The sequence below is a fragment of the Barbus barbus genome (assembly GCF_936440315.1).
Source record: "Barbus barbus genome assembly, chromosome: 45".
NCBI lineage: Eukaryota > Metazoa > Chordata > Actinopteri > Cypriniformes > Cyprinidae > Barbus > Barbus barbus.
The window spans coordinates 15,023,359-15,044,988 of NC_136723.1; the positions used below are offsets into that span (position 1 = coordinate 15,023,359).

General features: G+C 36.4%; 2 protein-coding genes across 3 annotated transcripts; both read right to left on the reverse strand.

The window, feature by feature from the left end:
• Positions 1-763: 763 nt before the first annotated feature.
• LOC306863779 (uncharacterized protein) lies at positions 764-3,499 on the reverse strand (the record flags this gene model as incomplete). Its single annotated transcript, XM_079407334.1, has 4 exons — positions 764-823; positions 2,202-2,451; positions 2,518-3,325; positions 3,418-3,499. 4 exons carry the CDS (start codon positions 3,497-3,499, stop codon positions 764-766), a joined length of 1,200 nt encoding a protein of 399 aa, XP_079263460.1.
• Positions 3,500-6,647: 3,148 nt separating this feature from the next.
• LOC306863749 (STE20-like serine/threonine-protein kinase) lies at positions 6,648-18,919 on the reverse strand. 2 transcript variants are annotated; one of them, XR_013783715.1, is made up of 19 exons: positions 18,571-18,919; positions 16,529-16,693; positions 15,816-15,864; positions 15,583-15,732; positions 15,431-15,503; positions 14,969-15,163; positions 14,703-14,877; positions 12,292-14,148; positions 12,084-12,214; positions 11,884-12,007; positions 10,871-11,050; positions 10,654-10,783; positions 9,600-9,724; positions 9,319-9,504; positions 9,118-9,243; positions 8,919-9,032; positions 8,624-8,834; positions 8,242-8,571; positions 6,648-8,080 (listed from the first exon to the last, which is right to left on the reverse strand). XR_013783715.1 is itself a non-coding variant. In XM_079407285.1 (17 exons), the coding sequence occupies exons 1-17, from the start codon at positions 18,718-18,720 to the stop codon at positions 8,715-8,717; spliced, it is 4,050 nt and encodes a 1,349-aa protein (XP_079263411.1). In that variant the 5' UTR covers positions 18,721-18,919; the 3' UTR covers positions 7,786-8,714. The 2 variants fall into 2 exon arrangements, 1 of the variants encoding a protein (XP_079263411.1); XM_079407285.1 differs by having other exon boundaries at positions 7,786-8,834.
• Between the last annotated feature and the right edge of the window lie 2,711 nt (positions 18,920-21,630).

Sequence of the window (21,630 nt, forward strand, 5' to 3'; positions counted from 1 at the left end):
CACAATCTAATAGGTAGAAAATTAAATCGCATTGTTAGTTTCCGGTCGGAACTGTATCCCTGATAGCCGCAACCGTAGTTCAGTTTCAAAATTCGAATGCGACATCTTTGGGCCAAAAAACGATGCATGAATGTGAAAATATCAACAAAAACACTGACCATGTTTACCCATCCATGTTTACAATCACAATACTGGTAGGGGCAGCTGTTTAGAAGTCATTTCTGGTTAATGATAATCACAGAATTTACCGGTAAAAAAGAGCAGCGCATTTTTGTAGCTATTTACGGTAAAGTCGTTCTGGTTTTAATGTGGCAATTCACCGGTATTACTGTGTGAAAGAGGCTAATGGTGTATGGAAGTTTTTCAGTTTACCTATATATTATGCCTGCTTGAAGGTAATGTAAATTGGTAGATTGATTTGATTATCAATTTTACTATTTAACATATATTCAAATGTTTTAGCCAAATGTGTTGAATGTTAAATTATTTTTAATACATGCTTTGTTGCTAATGGCAGACAATTCTACAATTATATGTCACTGTGGATTTTAATTTAGGATTTTATTTATTTTAGTCAAATGTCATTCTATACAACTGAAACCGCTTTAATTTAAGGGCTAATATTTGCATTCTCTCATACACCTAAAAATAATTTGATGCAAACTAGCTGAAATGTCATGGGATGGACAAAATGAAAAATAACAGAAGTGCTTTTGCTGTTCCTTTCATTCCGGTGATGTCATTTAATACTCTTCTGTTGGTTTCAGGGTTTGATGTGGATTTTGGCAGGCATTTTAAAACCTGTCGGCGTGTTCTCCATGTACTGTTTTAAGAGTGTAAATTAATAAATAATTGACTGCTTAGTCTTGTCCACTTTGTTTGTTGAACCTCCAATGCTTCCTCCTAATCATGACGTTCTGTTCCTGAATGGCCTGGTCTCGTAGCAACGTGCTGCATATATCATGTGAAGGCCTCAGTGTTCTCTGTGATGTTACCATAGCAATGGTCTTCATTTTGCTAAGGGGATTTTAAACAGACCAGCAATTGTTTGATCTATAAAATATTGAAAACATACGTTTTCATTGTTTAAACATTGTTTTCCTACTGTATAATTCAATGTACACCACAAATTCACAAGGGAAGAACATTTAGAGAGAACTACTGAAAGATATAAAGATATTAATAAATAATACACAATAAATAATCAATATAAATTAATTTATCAGTTAATAAAAATTTAAAATGTATTATTATTGTTGTTGTTTTGATGTTTTTGTAAATAATATAAATGGTTTAAATAGATGCATAATATTACATTTCTATAAATAAATTAATCAGTGAGCATTTGATTCAAATAGCTCATTTTTTATTTCCCAGAAATACTACTACTACTACCAATAATAATAATAATAAGTTTTGTATGTTATACAATTATTTATAAAAAAATGCATTCATTAAATGGCAGTATACATTATATTTGCTTTATACTGTACGTTTAAACAGCCATTGAGAAAAAAGACTTGTTGCATTTTGAGCAGATAAGCTAAACTTTCAGTCAAGACAGATAATATACTCAACTTTTAAAATGTAACCACCTTTGGATTCCTAGATTGAGAGATGGAAAGGAAGGGCAATTGACCCTTCGCAGGGAGTTTGACTGACAGTCAGTTTGACCAATCATAATGCCGAATCTGACATTTTTGCCCGACAAACAAAGCAGACAGGAGAGTAGATTTATGTTTGTGGACTTGAATTTGAAAAATTGTGCATATTGACGTCTTTCCGCGATTGAAACAAGATACCTTTTGATGTCCATTCATGTTTATTCCAAGCTATAACTATTATGGTGTAAGCGTCAAAACTGCCGCTTGAACTGAGGCACTACAGCGATCTGTCACGACACATTAAAGAGTCACAAAATGGTATTTATTGTTTGGATTTCTTTAAAAATTTGAAAGCTGAGCTTTGCTTCATGCCAAAAGTAACCTTCTGTGTCTTGTCTGTCAGCACTTGTCGGTTTTCTCATTGCTCTGCCATGTATTTTTCATTGCGTGAGAACATGACATTTGGTGTGAGAGTGCCATGGCTTGTTGGACATAGTTACAGTAACAAAGGGGGGGGTCTTTGTGAAGGATCAAATGCATTCCTTATATATATATATATATATATATATATATGCTGACAGCACTACTAAGTGTCACTAAGAAGCATAAAGTATTGAGCAACAGAAGCACTCCAGAGACACAGTGTCCATTGTGATTATTGGAAGGTCTGGAAATTTTTCTTCCCTTTTTGTCTTTGTTATCTTCTTTCTGCTTCTCCGTGAAGCTCTCAGAGTAAACCAAGTACAGCTCAACACACTTCCAAGATTTCATCTGCTCAATGAGAGCTGGATAACCAATCTGCATGATACTCACTGTATCATCATCATCCTCACGAATTTGCAGCAGCCTTTGGATAATCATTGACAGTCATAGGGGATGTGGTGTCGTTCACAGCTGCAATGTCAGTCAGTGCTCTTTTAGATCTTTTAGATCTTTACGCTTCATGCATGTGCTCATATATTGCTCATATGACTGAGCCTGGGATGGTTGCTTTGATGTGTAGTTGGGTCCTCCTAGGTTATTTCTCTCTTTAGAATGAGTGCCTTGACGTGCATACATATAGCGGTTGTACTGACGTTCCTCCTGAGGGCTCCTGAATTGGACGTTGGGGCGTGGAAAGTTTCCGATTCCATAGCCTACAGCCATTCCTGCCACAGCCCCAATGCCTGCAGCTAGCATTGCCTTTTTTGCGAAGCCTTTGGATTTAGCAGAGGGACCATAGCCCATGCTTTTCACTGTATTAGAGAAAGGGGAGCCACCCGTTCCAAACCCCCCACCTCCAAAGGATTCTCCATAGCGTGGACTGAGGATCTTATTTTTGGGGTTCCAGTTGGGATACCCCCCTCCAATGGAAGGGTGTACTCCTGGGTATCCTCCTGGCTGTCCTGCCATTCTTAAGGGGTAAGATCCACCTGCTGGATACCCACCAGGGCTGTACCCACTTCTACCTGGATATTGATTAGAGAAATCCCCTCCTGCAGGATTCTGGTTGAGATATCCTCCTGGGTTAACACCGCCTCTTCCCGGATTGGGGTAGCCACCAGCCAAAGGATAGCTACCACCAGCGGGATAGCTACCTGCCCCAGGATTTTGATTGGGATATCCTCCTGGGCTGGATCCCCCTCTTCCTGGATACCAATTGGTGTTGCCACCAGCTGAAGGATAGCTGCCACTAGTGTCTCTACTAGGATGCTGCTGGTTGGGGTAGCCTGGGTTACTTCCTGCACCAGGTTTGGAGGGTTGCCTGGGATAGATTGGGCCTTGGTCCCCTGTGATGGCTTATTGAATGGCTTCTTGGAAGGGGTGCTCTTACCCCCTGTCTTTCCTCGTGATGAATTGTGTAGCACTGCCATCAGAACCAAAACAAACAGTGCAAGTTTGCATAACTGCCCCATTTTGGTCCTAACAAATTGAGACACACTGAGTTAGCTTAAACTTGATATACACACAATTCAGAGAAATAAGATTACTGAAATGCAAAGGCAATTTTACATATTACAAGACAAGAGTCTATAATGGACACTGTATACAAGAGAGAAAGAATGAACATTATAAAAGCTTGTGGAAGTGATTGCTGGGAAAACAGAAAGCCATTCAAATTGAGTCAGTGTTTACCACAGCAATAATGGAGGACCCTTTATTATTCAGGAATTGCACAGAGATGAAACACAAGAGAGTAAAGCATGTTTATCAAGTAATATGGCCCTACAGCACTTTCAACTTATCCATTTGGTGTCCATAACACACTTTAGGAGATTGTAACACCCTAAAAATTATCTTGAAATGAAAGATATTGTAAAAGCCTAAAGTAAGCATACTCATTATATTATCTAAAATTGGGAAAATACTAGTTGTACTATAATTCAAACGTAAGCACTGAAAACAAAATCAACAAGAGTTACTGTACATAAAACATCTTGAACGAATAATCTATTTCTTATCTTTTATCAAACTATTTCTTCAGTAAATTTCTTTAATTAATCGCAATCTGACTTCTGGTCTTTTTTCACCATACCTGGTCTATGGGTTTTAACTGTTATTCCTTACAATCTTAAGCATTTTTTCTTTGGGCAGAAAGAAAAACATGTATAATCATTTTTAACATTAGCTACATCATAAGGTTAAGATTTGCGTGAATTTGTCATTTTTAATAAAATGAAAGGTAATTTAAATGGTCCTGCAGTATGACAACTTTTATCTATATTTCAAGAAGGGTCTGAATTTAAAAAAGGCAATAAATCAGTATTCAGAATTATATGAGTGTAGGAGCCATATTATTGTTTATATTGAATCTATTCTTTTATTTACTGTTTTCGAATTAAGTATTGCTTTGTATGGCTGTCTTGTGTTTTTTGTGTGAACGAGTCCTCTATAGGAGGTGGGGACTAGGTGGCGCCATCGGCATATATATATTGGCGTTATGTCGGAGAGCCACATAGTGTTGCCAGATTGGGCGGGTTTAGGCCCAATCGGGCGGTTTTGAATTTGATTGTGAAGGTAAATATTGGCTTGGGCGGGTGGACAAAATTTGGTCGGTTTTTGGTCTGTTTGGCGGTTTTTCTAAACATATTTATTGTATAGGCTAATTAGTTAACAAACAAGCCCAAGTGTGCATATATATAGCTTACTGTATGCATCCAATCAGTCATCACAACGTTACTAAACACGCGCACACACTGCAAAGACGAGCAGTGCTGATGTTGATGTCGCGGCCGCACTTTTAGCCAATCACTACGAATGAGCAGACCAGGCACGTGCACACATAGACATAAAAGGGGGCTGGAGCACCTTCCCTTTTTCTTCCTCGAGAGAAAGTGCCCTTTTTTCTGGGGAGTTTTTGTGTGTGTGTGTGTGTGTGTGTGTGTGTGTGTGTGTGTGTGTGTATATATATATATATATATAAATGAATATAGGCCTATGTATATATGTATGCGTGTGTGTTTCTGTGTGCGCACAGCTTTCCCTGTCAAACAAACAAACAAACAAAAAATTCCAAATATCAGGTCGGGTCGGAAAATGTTGAGAGACTGTTCCGATGCCTTTCTCCACTCCGCGTCTCGGCGCAGGCGCAGCACAGCAGTGTAGCACACATTGATCGGCACATGCATCACAGACAGGCAGAGAACCGCAGAAGTGAAGCCCTCCCTCTCCAGTTGTCTTTATCTTGGTGTAGAGGTGAGTGGTGATAAACAAAAGATTAGCTACATGTGCCTCGAATTTACAGCTAATTATCCAAAAGACAAAAGGCAAATATAGTTCATTTGTCTTGCTAACATCAGCGACCATAGACCAGTGCGCGTTCTTTCACTGCATGATTCAGTTTATTAAAATGCATTTAGATTACAGTTTTTATCAGTCGCTTTGGTACATTTCTCAGATCATAATTGAAATTCTCAGAACTACCTGTTCAATCTTCACATCATTGTGTCACTTGTGCACATCAAAAAAGCAGTTTCTAATTTCTTTGAACAAGTTGCAAATGCTTTGGTACATCCATGCAAATGATTATGTACAATTCTCTGCTGTTTCCTACATTATCAATTGCTTATGTCATGTTGCTCAAAATGTATTATAGTTCTCTGTGCTATTGTCTTTCCCCTCAAAACATCTAGTCATTAATTCATCGTATAAGTCATTAAATGCAAAATGGTTGATCTAGTTGTCATAAACTGTCAAGCATACGTTCTACACATCTCTATTAGACTTTTTGTAAATTTGCCATGAATTGTGCAAGGGAATCTTGACTCTCTCTAAAGAAGCAAACATAGATAACCAATTCTCTGAAATAGATCAAAGGTGCATTTCATGACCCTTCAATTGGAAAACATATATAGACAGAGGACAACACAAAATTTACAAATTCTGACGATGGATGAACATCCAGAAAACGATCAGGGACAACAGCCGAGAGGAAGAAGAGGAGTAAGGATGCATGGAAGTGTACAGAGGCAAAATAGAGGAACAGGAAGAAGAGGCCAAGGACAGAGGTGCATATCTGATGAAATAATGTTGTCAATCATGGCCTTACAATGGCTGAAGGGTGCAGATAAAAATTGGGAGATCGACCATATCATCAATAATTCAAACATTTTGAAACAGTCTCTTTCAATCAATATCCCACATACAGTAATGTGTAAATTTGTACTTTTGAAATGAAATATGGCATAAGAAGTGCAGCCTTCTGCATTTCAGTACAGTACCTGTTATCCAAACTGTAGCCATAGTTTACATCAGAACATCCCTCCAGAATACACTGTTATATTGACAACATGACTAAGCAATTTGTCTTATCCGTACACAATGACACAAGGACTTGTCAGTCTGATGGCACTGACATGTTCATTGACACAAATATTTATTTTTGAGAGATGAACTAAGTATTTTGAGCAAGAGACTGGCTTTTGCAGGTAATCCATGGTGCTTTGCTATTTGGACGAGTTGTTTTGAGAAATGCACTTACTGTTTTGCAAATGTCAAGGATGATTCGAGAAATGTACCAAAGCGACTGAGAAAAACTGTAAGAATGATCACAAAGTTCAAGATATGGGGGCAGAAATGTATATATTTATATAATTTCATATAGTTAATCAGTATCACGTGAAGACTGACGTTTTTTTCCCACCAAAAAGCAACATGATTACAAATGTGATATTGATTTTATAAAGCAGTTAAATAAACAAGAATGTAATATAAACACACTTATGTTTTAGACACAATATTGACTGTTTTTGCTCTATTTCGCCAACAAATATAATTTCAATTTGCGTCTCTGAGCAACAGCTGTTTTGTTCCTGAATGAATCAACCCTTTAAATGATTCGGTTAAGTTGCAATGACTCACTTTTATTTTATTTTTTTAATCAGTATTCAATGTTTTATGTTTAAAATATCAAAACAGTATTAATGCATTTGTAACTGCAGGTTAAATGCATTCATGTCCTGCATTAAACAGTGTGTAAATGCATCTAAATGCCACTTCAGATGCAGCTTCTTTTTCTCTGCATTGCAAAGATCAGTCAATACTGATTTAATTTGCTTGGTAACAGCTTAAATGACTTATTCTAATTGACTGATTCAATTTAAGAATTTGACTGAAAATATGATGCACACTCATGCAGGGCTTTATAAAGGTAAAAATGCCCATAAAAGGTAAAAAATTAATTTAAACTTATTGGAAAAGATGAATTTCTACCACTGCTGTGAACTGATCACCACAGAATATGCAGAATATCAAAAACTTTAGGAGTCAGCTGTCCACGGTAGTCCTTAAGATATCAGCACAATAACACACTCAGCAAAATATTGTCTAATTATCGTTATCGATAAAATCCCAGAAAATATTGATATATTTTTTAGCATATTTTAATAGTTCTCTTTAATGTATTTGCCCTGATTTGATCCATGGGAAATTTATCTAGCATTATATTTATATTATTTTGTCGTCATTATTTGGTTATAAGGAGTTAAAAATGGCTCTTATCAACCTTGATTTACATTCTATCACATTATTTTGACAGTTAAAGTTTGTTGAATTCAATTCAAATGTCACATTACAAGTTTTCATACGTCTAGATGTTTAGTAATATGAAAGCATTTACCTTATCATAAACAGGTTGCTATAGAAGAACACGTCTCTTCAGCGGCTCAATAGAAATCATGTTGACTCCAGTCAAGAGACAGATACTGGTCTGGGGTGTGGCTTTATGTAATCATTTTCTCCACTTTCTTACAGACAGCCAAGGCTTGTGTGCATGTCCATGACTATTCAAAAGCTTCTCACACATCTACCAGAAGAAATATCATCTGAATAGACTCTTTGTCTAAAATAGTTTAAAATTGTATTTACACATGAACTTTCATCTTCAGGCTACAAAATACACTTACAGAGGAATTATGAGTAAATTTTAAACATATTTACAAAAATACATAAACTCCAGACAAAAATATTCTGCAACTTAACCCAAATGTCCATATATTCTGTATATATAATGTGTATATATAAATATTTTCTGAGGCTAATTGTCTTCTTTTTTTCTTAGGGTGAATCAACTTTAAAAACTACCAAAATACTATATTTGCAACAATTTTCTAAGAAACAACAATACAATTAATTGTAGAAACTTTGTTAATGTTGTCACATTAAATTGAATAACTTGTCATGATGGAAAATGTTTGAAAAAAAGTCAAATAAAATCGAAATAATAAAATGTAAAAAAAAAAAAAAAAAAAAAAAAGCCCAAAATAAATAAAATAATTGTCACTTGCCAATGTGACAACTAGCCCCATATAAACATACACACACATACATACATACACTACTGTTCAAAAGTTTGGGGTCGGTAATACTGTTTTTAAAAGTAGTCTCTTACCAACGTTTATTTAATCAAAAATACAGTAAAAAATTGTAATATTGTGAAATATTATTACAAATTAAAATAACTGATTTTCATTTGATGAACATTTTATGTCTTTCCTGTCACTTTTGATAAATGTAATGCAAAAAGATCAATAATTTCTTACAAGAAAGAGAATCATAGTGACCCGAAATTTTCAAAAAGTAGTGGACATATACTGTTTTATAAAGACATTGGGGATTAGAGTATTTCTTAATTTAGATTAGATTATGGAAGAACTTTGAACGGCGAGCTGCATGCCGGTTTTCTGGCTCGCTGCTTCGTCTCCTGTTTCCGTCTTTTTCTCTACGTCTGCGAGCGAGGTCTTCCTCTAACACCTGAACATAAACATACAACAGTCATCATGTATTTTCCCAATTAAAAATCTTTAAACCTCTCATTTCTACCATTCCCTCTAATACCTCTTTTCTACATGCAAGCTTATCTCTCCATTCGTTGAGCTCCAGAGTGTGTTCATCCTCCAGAGCTTTGATCTTTTTCTTCTCCATGTCCACAAGAATTTGGAGCTTCTCATTCTAAAATCCAAACAGACAGACACTGAGAACCACATTCCCTCAACATGAAAACACTGCAAGGCTGTTCCCAAGTTGACGGTGATACCTGAAGCTGCTGTAGTTCAGCTGCACTGGCATCACATTGTTCCTGTACCGCTTTCAATTGGTTTTCATGACTCTCTTGAAGACTCTGTCTCTCTTGCTTCTGTCTTGCCTCCTCCTCTGACAAAAACTGAGAAGGCAAACCAGTTTGATTAAGTATAGGTTTAATTTACTACATATTGTTTTGTTTCTTCTGATTCCAAACCTGTGTGAGACGCTGTCGCTGCTCAGGACCACTCAGACCTAGCTTTCTGAGCTCCATCTTGAACTGATTCAAATGGGACTTTGCTTCAGCTTTTTGGGCCTTCTGGAAGGACACTCTCTCCTGGGCCTGCAATGACTTCTGCTCCTCCAGTAGAGCTTGCTGGAATCGAGAAGCTCTCTCCTTGTCCTACCATATGAGAGAACAGAACCTCAGAAGACTATCAGGATAACATACAGAAAAACAAAGAAGATCATGCTTTTGGACGTTGCTGCATAATTTACCTTGTTGTGTCTCTTGGTCAGCTGCTGTCTTTGTAGGGAGTACTGCTCCTTCACCTGCTGTTTGAATAGATGGTACTTCTCCTGTAGATGGCGCTGTTCTAACTCCCAAATCACTGCCTCTCGACCTTGAGAAGGAAGGAAACAGTATGTTTAGAATCACATATTACCAAATCTTCTTTTATATACAGTATATGTACAATGCACACAATTTATTTACTATTACAGTGCACATACATTCAAATTTACTGTACACAGAAAATGCCTGAATGACCTATGGAGGACTTAAAATAAAATAATAAATCAATTATGAATTTAATAATTAAAATGTTATCATTAAAATAATTTATCAAAGTGAAAAAAATAGAAAGAAATATTTAAATTATTTTACTTAATTATTTTTTTATTGGTAATTTTTTTTTAATTCTCAATAAATAATTTAAAAAAACGTTTTATTTAATTAATGTTTAAAATGTCATTAAATGTAAAATCACAATAATAAATACATCACTTTTTAAACTGACAAATCAGTGCATTTAAAAATGATTTATGAATTTGTTATTTGTTGTTACATTTTTATTTTGGAATTACAAATTTGATTACTGATTCCTTCATTTTAACAAATTAATGCAATACAATTTGTATTTCAAAATAACTATCAATTTAATATTTAGTGTTACATTTAACTATATCTTTAGACATGAATTTGTCATACATCTAAGAACATTTATTTTAAGTTTAAGAAGCTATTTATTTAGATTTTTATTTCTAATTTAATTAACTGATAATGTTTTTGTTTTTTTTATGTGGCACTCTTGCTTGTTTATAGTGGAAAAATGTTCTTCAGATTATTAAAATGTTCTATACACTAAGAAAAAATTGTTATTTTCATGAAAAGGTTCTTTGTGCAACCAAAAATGGTTCTTGTTTGGCAACCCAGTTTTTGCAACCTTTATTTTTAAGAGCGTATTTTAGAGAATGACCAAGTGCAGCTATAAATAGTGTTTTTTTTTTGTACAAATTACATAGTAAATAAGTGTATTGGCAGTGGCATTACCTCGCTTCAGCTGCTGAGATTTGACTGTAATCTCCCACTCCATGGACGCCACCTTCCTCTTATGTTCCTGAACGCCCTTCTGCAGAGCTTCATTCAGCTCCTGCTGCTGCTTCTGCAGGAACCGCTGCTCCTAAAGCAGAAATAGACACACGAGTGACTGTCTTTGTGTGTTTGAGCCTAATGCAGTGTAAGTGTGGGTAAAAGCAGCAGTCTGTACCTCTTTAGGGTCTGCTTTCAGTGTGCTGCTCTTGCGGCTCAGCTCTTTCTCCTGCTGGGCCTTGAGTCTGCGTGCGTCCTCCCTGAGCCGGGATGTGTGCTCAGCCTCCATCTGGCTGCTTTGCTGCTGGTACTGTTTCTCAAGCCTCTCAAGCTCACCGTCATAGTATTGCTTCTTGCTCTGCAACAAGACAAACATTCAAAAAACAAACAAAGCATCTTTATTTCAGGTGCTCATACTTATGGTTATGAATATGGTTAAGAATAATCACATCATGCAGCTTATTGAGGAGGCTGTGCTAATACATTGATCATACTTATAAATCAGTATTATTCCTGTGCTATTATAGTCTTTTGAATTAGCTTTCATTTTTATATTTTGTTTTCATTTTAGTTTTAGTAATTTTATTATATGCTTTTGTCATTTTTATTATTTTTTATACTTCAATACAGTAATAAAAATGTATTCAAAATACATGTATTTTAGGTTTACTTTTAGTAATTTTTGTACTTCAACTTAAACTTATGTTATTACAGTAAATTGCAAAGGCAAGTTTTTTATATATATTTTTAATCTAATATTTCGAATTTATTTTAGTTTAGCTTTATTTCAATTGTTGTTTTGATTAAATAATAATAACTTGAAAAAAATACAGCTAACTAACAATTAAAAAAAAAAAAATAAAGAATAAAAGAAAATTAATAAAAACTGAGTTATCTGTTTTTGCAAATAAACTCTTCAAATAATAAAATCAATACTTTGTATGTTAACTGTGAATTTAAGAAATCGTGAATTAATGTACAGTATGAAAAATTGTTAAATATTCTTTTTGAACTGTGCTTAAGAATCTGCTTTGTAAAAATAAGTCCTTGCATGTCAAAGTAACATTAGTAAAGGTTTTTGTATAAAGGGCATGTTGTGTACTTCCAAGAACCTGAATGGAAACATTTCTGTTTAATAGCACGTCTTAAGTTGTTAACTGAGGCCAAAGGGCTTTGGTGCTTGTGGCTTACAGTCATCTCTTGTTCTATGTGGCGGAACATCTGCTCTCGCTGCTGCTGTAGTTTCTGCTCAAGCTGGGCATGTTCTCTCTGCTCTTCTCGCTGCAAGAGTTTCAACGCATGCAGTTCCTGCCGTCTGCAAACACCCAAGAAGTTATGAATGTGACACTTCCATTCATCCATGTCCACCATAAAGCATAAAGACTCATTACCTGTTGCAGCGCATTTGTTGCTCCTTCTTGTCTCCCTCACTAACCACTTTGGAAGTGGTGACACTGATCTCACGACCGTCCACCATAAATTTACGTGTCCTTTTAACGGTTTGCCTGCTTGGGTGCAATTCCTGAGTTAAAAAGAGAACAGTTTGTACATATTGAATTAGCCTGGTAGTTTTTAGCTAGTCATTTGTTTCAGACTTACCCCTTCAATTCCAGGAGACAGCGGAGGCTCAGTAGGGGAAAGAGGTGCAATTATGTCTTCAATAGATTCCTTAGGTGTTGATCCATTAGATTCATGAGGTGGTATTAAGTCTAAATTTTTTAGGCCATTTGGAAGTGGCCTTTCTTGCTCATTTTTGTCCTCTTGATCTGCAAACATCACTTGCTTTTTCAACTTTGGTCCAGAAACATCTGTTGTATCTTCACCAAGAAATTTTGATTGCTCTTCTGTAACGTTCTGTACACTATTAGTATTCGTTTGAAGCTTTTGTTCAGGTTCCTCTGAATCTGTCTCATCTTCTTTCTTTTCAGAACAGACTTCTGTTGGACTTGCTCTGTCTTGATCACCAGCAGCATCTCTTTCATTACCAATGATGATCTTTTCTCCTTCAGAACTGGTGTCTTCTTTATTTTGACATGGTATCTCTGCTATCTGTGAATCATTGGTCATCTCATCTTGGGTTGGTATTTCTACCTCCTCATCAGATTTTCTTGTGTTCTCACTGTTTTCGTTTCTTGAGTCTAAATCTTTATGTTCAACCTCCACGGTAACATCTTGCTTGTTGGATGAATGCTCCTGTTCCTCTATTTCTGTACAAAGATCTTGGTCTTTTTCACAGCTTTCCTCTTCCTCAGGTTTTTCATTGCTTGAGTTGACTTCTTCATGGCCCATCTCAGTAGTAACATGCTCTTCCTTGACGGCTTCATTGAAATCCTCACACTCTACCTTCATGGTAATGTCATCTTCATTGGCAGTTATATGTTCTTCTGTCACTACATTAACGTCCTTGCCATTTTCACTGATTTCCTCTTTTGTTGTATCCACCATTCCTCCATCTGTCTCCAGTTCTCCTGGTTCTTCTACATCTTCCTCGGTTCTTCCTTCAACAGCATCATTTTCTGATGGTTCTGTTATCTGCTGTGCTTTTTTGAGGTCAGGAATTTCTTCAGGAACATTATTAGAAGGCATCCCTACAGTTACGATTTTGTTTATATCTAAAGCAGGAGGAGAATTGCAAGTTTTCAAAGGACAGGCCAAATCAAGGTACTCATATTTATAATTTCCCTCATTCTTTTCAGTTCTTTTAGCTAGTGGTGTTTCCAAACACAAAGCTATAACCAGTGTGCTCTGTGGATGTGCTGTGTCTTTGTCAATAATAGCAGGTGTTTGGAGGGATTTCCAAAATGTTTGGTCATTGTTTCCTGAATCATCAGACTTCAAATTTTCCTCATCAGCGTCAGTGTCCTCCTTGGTATGGTCTAGTGTTTCCTTTTCAGAGGAATCCGTTGGTAACTCTGTTTGTGCTGATGTGCTTAAGTGGGTTGAGTTCTGGGCTACCTCCTTGTCAGTTTCTTCCTTAGCTTCCTTGTCTTTGATGTCAGCAGCCTCATTACTTGGAGCATCAACTAAGTCAGACGTTTGCTCCTTCAGTTTGTCAGTGCTTTCCATTTCTTTGCCATCTGAAGGGCAAGTTCCCACAGCTGCACTTGAAACTTCTGAGTCCTTACTTCCTTGAAGAGGTGAACTGTCACCCCAGAATGCAGATTTGCGACGGGAGCCTCCAGTCAAAAATGAGAGGAGATTTCCTGGAACCGAGAGGCGTCTTGCCCTCTTCTGAGCTTTGTTTGTGGCCTGGGAAGCCCTGCGGGTTACTTTAACCTCAGCTATTGGCTCTAAGTTGGTGGGAGACTGAGGAACAGCATCTGGAACAGAGGTTTTATGTGGGGTCTCGGGTTCTTGTGGTCCTTGTTCTTCAACTGCTTGTCCTGGTTGTGGCACTGTTTGCTCTGACTCTGTAGTGATCATCTCCTTCGCAGAACATTCAAGATCAAACAAAGACTGCAGATGAAAAGATGCAGAAAAATATGTATTAAGATGTGTACTGCTACACGTATGAATTATGTTGGTTTGACCGGTCCAACAAAAGGTGATAGTGACTTTTAAATGTCATGTGGTGTAACCAAAAAATCATGATTTATTTTTTTTAATTTGGGGTCAGTGAGATTTTTCTGAAGTTTAAGATGTTTTTGAAAGAAGTCTAGCCTACGCTGTATTTACTTAATAACTACATAGTAAAAACAGTAATATTGTTAAATATTATTACAACTTAAAATAACTGTTTTCTATTTTTATATATTTTAAAATGTAATTTATTCCTGTGGTGCAAAGCTAAATTTTCAGCATCATTACTCCAGTCTAAAGTGTAATCCTTCAGAAAGCATTCTAATATGCTGATTTGGTGCTCAATAAAAATTTCTTATTAATATACATTTTGAAAACAGTTGTGCTGTTTAATATTTTTATGGAAAATGCAATGCATTTTTTTCAGGATTCTTTGATGAATAGAAAGTTCAAAATAACAGCATGTTCTTGTCATTGACCTATGTATTTACCTCAGCCTCTACGACCTCAGTGACCTCTGCTTTGGCCTCAGCGATGAGTTCTTTAAGGGCTCGTCCATCTCGTCCCGCATAAGAGAAAGGGTGGGCCATGAGCTGTTGGGCTCCCCAACGAGACTCAGGGTTCTTCTGTAAGGTCCTCCGTAGAAAATCTTGGAAATGCGATGACCTGATGGCAAAAATCAAGATATATTGTTAATAATGTATAATGTTAAGCCTAAACCCCAGCAGATCTAGGGAATGAGGAAGTGGCGACCCACCATTGGCGAGGATTGGAGAGTGTGGGTGGTGGAGATTTGGTGATCTTCAGCAAGACCCTCATGGGGTTGAGAGAATGATGAGGAGGCTCCATCTCAGCGGCCTCAATTAAAGTGATGCCCAATGACCAGATGTCAGCTTTAGTCGTGTAGGGATTGTCCTTCGATGTTTCACACATTATCACCTCAGGTGCCATCCTTTAAAGACAAAATATTATGATCTAATGTTCTTTGGCAGGAGGGTTGTATTAAATAAAGGAATTGATATAAACGTAATTCAATTGTGTCTTTTTATGAGATTCAATAGTTAGACTTTCCTTTAAAGATATAGTTTACCCAAAATTATAATTCTGTCTCTTATTCAGCCTCATGTTCATCTGTACAAGTTTTGTCTTGTATGAAATAACATGAAGGTGAGTAAGTGATGACAGCGAGAGCATTTGACCAAGTGTAAGAGAGTCTCACCAGTATGGAGTTCCAATGAAAGTTGATCGTTTTTGGAGGGTATAGTCATTTTTTGCAGACACACCAAAGTCAGCTGTATGAAATAGAATATAAATATATAAAGCACAGATTGTATTTAGACTCAAAAATGTGAGAGAACAGTATATCTGTACCTAGTTTGACTTGTCCATCGATGGTGAGCAGAATGTTGCCCGCCTTCAGGTCTCGGTGTATAATATGATGCTGGTGCAGGTAAGACAGAGCCTGCAGAGTCTGACAGCACACCTCACTGATCTGCTGCTCTGTAAGGCCACGCTCCAGTTCTGAAACACACACAGTATGGAGAAATTATGATAATACCATACAAATACTACCATAAATGATTGAAAAGCGTAAAGTCACCCACCCAACATGATATCATCCAGAGCACCCCCAGGACAGTACTCAATCAGGATCTAAAAAGACAAAGCATAGATTCACTAAAAAAAAAAAAAAAAAAAAAAATCCCTATAAGAGTCAAACTATAAAAGAATGTGCCTTTATTTAGAGATGGTCCTCACTGCAAAACACAAGATCCAGGGGGCGAGGTTGGATCCAGATCCAACTCCTCCCACCTTACATAGAGCTAAACCTACCATCTCCACCCCCTAATCCCTAAACCCACCCATTTCTGCCCATAAACCTACCATCTCCACCCCCTAGATGTGGATCCAACCCCGCCCCTGGATCTTTGTTCTGCAGTGAGGGGCTACTGTATATTTATGCAGACTTTTAGAAAGTAAAAAACAGTTTTGTGGGTAGCACATTACAAGTAACGCAAGTTACGTAATCAGATTACTTTTTTCAAGTAACTAGTAAAGTAACTTTTACATTTATAAGAAAATATCAGTTACTTTTTCAACTAAGTAATTCAAGTTACTTTGTTTTTATTTAAAAACAAAACTACAATTATAAATACAAAGCTATATTGGAAGCTTAAGACATCTTTTGGGGTTTGGGGTTACGAATGTCTTCATAGTCCATATAAATAAATTTTTAATAAACATTAACTCTCGACACATAAATGTGTCGCTGTGGCTGAGAGGAAAAACGCCGAGGCTGTAAACAGATGTTCCTTACCCACAGCCAGCCCTCAAAGAAGATGGCGTCCATCAATGAGATGATATTTGTATGGCGACAGGATGCTAGGATGTCTATCTCAGTGATGTAGTCGTCCAGCTGCTCTTCACTGCGCACTTCAATCACTTTAACAGCTCCCAGGACCCCCGTAGTCTGATTCTGTGCCTGTGATTAACAGTATTTACTGTAACACTTGCCTTTGTCATTTCTAATAAAAGCGCAAGAAAGTAATCAGAAGTTATAAAAGCTAGGAAGTAGAACTTAACATCTGTACAGATGCAGGCCATGATGCAAAAAGATATACACACTGCAAAGATGCAGAAAGCTGTACAGCTGCAAGGTGCAATTCATTTTCAGAAAGCTATGCAGAAAGGTTGATATGAGCTTGAAATCACTAACAGGAAGCCATCTTTGATCTTTCACATTTTGGTTTAACAGGAAGTTGCCTAACCACAGTGTAGCCCTGAACCCCCATTTTCTGTCACCTTAGAAACCTATAATAAACAATGTGCATGAATATGTTTTTCATAAAGGCTACACTGTCTTGTCAATTTTACAAGTCAGTTTTTACAAGAATTGTTACATTTCTACTTATTTGTTTATTTAAAATAATTTGAATTGTTCTAATTGTAAGTGTTTTCTAGATCTATACTGTAGGTATGTATGGATTATCTAAACTGCTTAATTTGTTTACACATGTATAAACTATACATGTGTTCATTATGTAGTGACATCACAACAATGATCATGTTGACAACCTAAACCACAAATTATGTATATCATCATCCACAAACATCCGGTCCTCCCCTGCCGTTCCCTTATGGTTACTTTTGAGAACCAAATAATAACATTCTAGGAATGTTCTCTGAAGATTCTTTATGTCACCAAAGACTTTCAAGAATTTTCTGCGAACCAAAAAAAAAAAAAAAAAACTTCAGAATTGCAGGTTAGGTCATTACACCAATAGTTAGTGTCAAATGACGGTACTTATGAGGTCCTAAACAACTGATAAGGACCGTCATTTGACGCTATTGGTGTAATGATGTAGCCTGCAATTTTAGGCCTTTTCTTTAGGCTGCAGAAGCATGGAAGTGGGTTTCCTTTTGCTACGCACTTCATTCAACTGAACCTTTATTCTTCTTCTTGTTTATTTTATTGATAATTGACATATATCTGTCTGACCCACTCCATTTCTCCCAGCGTACTGCCCTCCCATTTTTACCACGCCCCTTATGACGTTTACAATTTTCTTTCTTAATTATTAAGATTATCTAATTTAAACATAATAATATAAAATAAAAAGGCTACAACATGAGTGAATCACTGAATCGTGCACTCATCCGATTCAAAGAAACTGATTCATTTGGGCACGAAAAAACATTCTTCATAGACTTCGTTTGGAACTGCTGATGGCGCAAAAATTAAAGAACTGGCAATGTTGTTTCTAAAATGTGAGTTACTCAATATTAATGATTTGTTTATTGATCTTTTGTGTAGAGAATCACATTTGCAGTCGTGCTGTTGTTCTGAATTACAGCGTCTGTGAATCGGCTAGGCATTCGCAAATAATATTGTGAACAATAGCACTATTATCTTACCCGTGTGATATTTATATATTTATGGATATATATTTGTTAGTTAAACGTAGATTTATTCCCAAAATAATATCAAGGGAGTTAAACATTGTGATAAGATTTCTCGTTTTTAAATTGTGAATAATTCTGTATTCATTCGCTTCAAATCATTCTTGTAATTTAGCATGATCACGAAATGTTGAAAGAGGTAGACTGAGCAAGACAGTTACTTGCAGAGGTGTATTTGTCAATTTAGTTGACATGCCAGTCTGAACAGGGAGGGATTTCCTTGAAATGACATGAGATTAAATCAGGCAATGCCACTTTAAAGGCCCAGTTTTGTTATTTTAATGAATCTAAACCCTTAAAAATAGTTTGAGTTAAATGGCCCGAGAGAAATATATTACAAGAGGATTCTGTTATTTTGCCTTTAACTGAAAGCTGAACCTCATGATTTGAACCCCTTACCTTATAGACCTTCCCAAAAGCTCCATCTCCCAGTTCTCCCATAGTCTCCCACGTCTGGTGTGGATCCACATCCCTCTTCAGGTTTTCATAGTGCCGAATTCGCTTTTTCTCCACACCCAACCGAAACATTCGCATCAGGAGGGAGGCCATGGCTCCCTCCCTTTAAATTCACCTCAACTCCTTAAGAAATCCCAGTCCTTTTCAGTCAGCCGGTGGTCCTCAACGTCTTATTCAACAATCAGAACCCCTGCCCAAACTAAAAACAACACAAAAGACAACCGTCTGAATCTCTCCCAAGGCAAAGATGCTTTTCACTGTCACGTCGCTCCTCATGCGCACCTCAGAACACGACAGGAAGTTGCAAGTACCAACCACATCCTTCAAAAATATGGGCCACAATTATGTATAAGACACAAACCTCGTCTGTAGAGATGTACTTAGTTTGTGCCGTCTATTGTAGTGTGTTTTCAGCACCCATAGTGGCATTACTTGTGTAAGAAAGCATAATGATTTAGATAAACAGGATTGATTTCAGTATGCATGTGTTGTGTTCTGTTTCAGACAGGCAGATTGTTCTGTGCGGTAAGATGTACTATGTTCACATGGCCCCATTCTTACTAATGGTTTCAAAAAAAACGTAGTAACAGAGTTTTAACAATGTTTTAGGGGATCTCCAAATTGTACATACTGTACACCGACTAGCTTAAAATCAATTGAATGAAAAAAAAAAAAGAAATCCATCATGGGTCTTGAAACAGGTCATCAATAAGATTTTCCATTGTTGGCTCTGTTTACTGACATGTGTAGGATGATCTGAGAGATGTAGTCCTACACTTTAACCACTAGATGGTTCCACTTTCACATATTAAACCTTGTGAAGTCTGACATGAAATAATAGTCAGATTTATTTTATTCTATTTGAATTATTTATTTTTTTAATGGAACATTTAATATTTTTAGAAACTCTATATATATAGAGAAATATATATATATATCTTTTTTTTTTCTTTTTTTTGGAGTGACATATTGGACACATCAGGCTTTTATGGCTCATATAGTATGAGAAATTGGAGCTCAATTCAAGGACGGGGGTGGGGGGGGGGGGGCACCTCAGTGTTATTCAGAAACTCAAACTGAGCAAAATATTAAATGTGGTGCAGGTGTTATGTATATAGCCAAAAAGTATAATGAAATTGTGATGGCTTGTATTGTAAATCAGATCTTTATAACATAAAAACAGACTACTTAAAGTGCTTATAAATATCAGCTGTCACTCTTTATCTCCCAGTATTATGTCTTATGTCTTAGTAAGATGACATTTAAATATTTTATGATCAAAGCTCTGTTTATTTTTTTGGTTTGTTTTTTGTGGGAATCGAAATATATAATGCAATGAAATCCAATGATGATTGAGATATGAAATATAAATATTCCTCAAAAGCCTAATGCATCATATTTAATACTTACGTTTCAATATTATTTATTTTTTTAATTATTAAAACTTTGGATGCAGAGCACGAATTCCAAGTATGGGTCACAATACTTGGCCATGTCACTTCATTTATGAACTAGTCAATTTGAAATTTTAAGTTACTCAATGTTAATTTAAAGGACAACTGGAATATTTTAGTTGACTAAACTACAAATTTTAAGTCAGCGGGGTAACAAATTATTTTAATAATTTTTTTTTTACAGTGCAGCAGAGTGACCACAGATGTAGTTTATCAAATTAACTATGAACACTAATGTGGTACAGCAGTCAGAAAGTGGCTAAATATTATTTTTAATAATGTTTATTCATTTAAAACCTTCAAATGTCCATAAAAAGCTTTCTTGAAAATCAGTGGCACTTTGCTTCATATTTGATCTTATTCAAATAAATTTATCCATTTTGATTCTGGCTTTAAAGGTGCCATAGAATGGAAAACTGTCTTTACCTTGGCATAGTTGAATAATAAGAGTTCTGTACATGGAAATGACATACAGTGAGCCTCAAACACCATTGTTTCCTCCTTCTTATGTAAATCTCGTGAATAAAAGAGACCACTGAAAAACAGGCAAATCAGAACATAACACGACTGTGTTACAGTTAGGATCACTAATAGTTACGCCCCCAACATTTGCATGAACCCGCCCATGTTCTAGGCCAGCCGAACCATCAGAAGTTCTGCAGGTGAATGAATGTGTGGTAAGTACTGCTGCTCCATAATATAAACAGAGTACATGCCATGCGAATCTCGGAAAGTGAAAGTAAAACGCGATCGTGCATTTGAAAACAGTCTCAATACTTTCTCGCAGTTATGTCGTTGGGTAATTATACTGTAAATAAAATGCAGGCATCAGGGAGCATCAAATGCAGGATCGCGTTTTACTTTCACTTTCGAGATTCGCTTCATGTGTCCTTCCTGCTGTGTGAGCTACTGAAATGAGCCGCACTGTGAAACAGCCAATCAGAGCAGAGCTCAACATTGAGCCGCACTGTGAAACAGCCAATCAGAGCAGAGCTCAACATTGAGCCATACTGGGAAACAGTCAATCAGAGCAGAGCTCAACATTATTATTCATGACCCTTCCACATAAGCCAATAACAGACCGTTTCATTCTGGGGAGAAATCCTAGGGTGGTAAATGGACAACTGTATCTGGGGGATTTTTGCCCTTACCTAAGTCACATACCTTCTATGTAGAAATCAGAGAACAATTTAAAATATTGTATCAATGCATTCCATGGTACCTTTAAGTGGTCTAATGCTTTTGGGTCACTTTGGATGTTCATACATTAGTCAACATCTTGTTTCAATATCTAACATGTTCAAACTTGCTTATGCTTAAAATTGTTTAATGTGTCAAAGTTTGAAAGACAAATGATATGCCTTCGCCATGCCTTATTTCTCGCCTTGGTTAAATATATTCTCCCAGCACCAACATATGTGACAGCGAGAGTCGTCTATGACTTCACAGTTGATGATCTTGTTTCAAAATACATCCAACTCATCAATTTGAAACTCGAGACAAAGCAATGAAGGCATGAATTTAAGTTGACAAAAAAATAAAGGAAAAA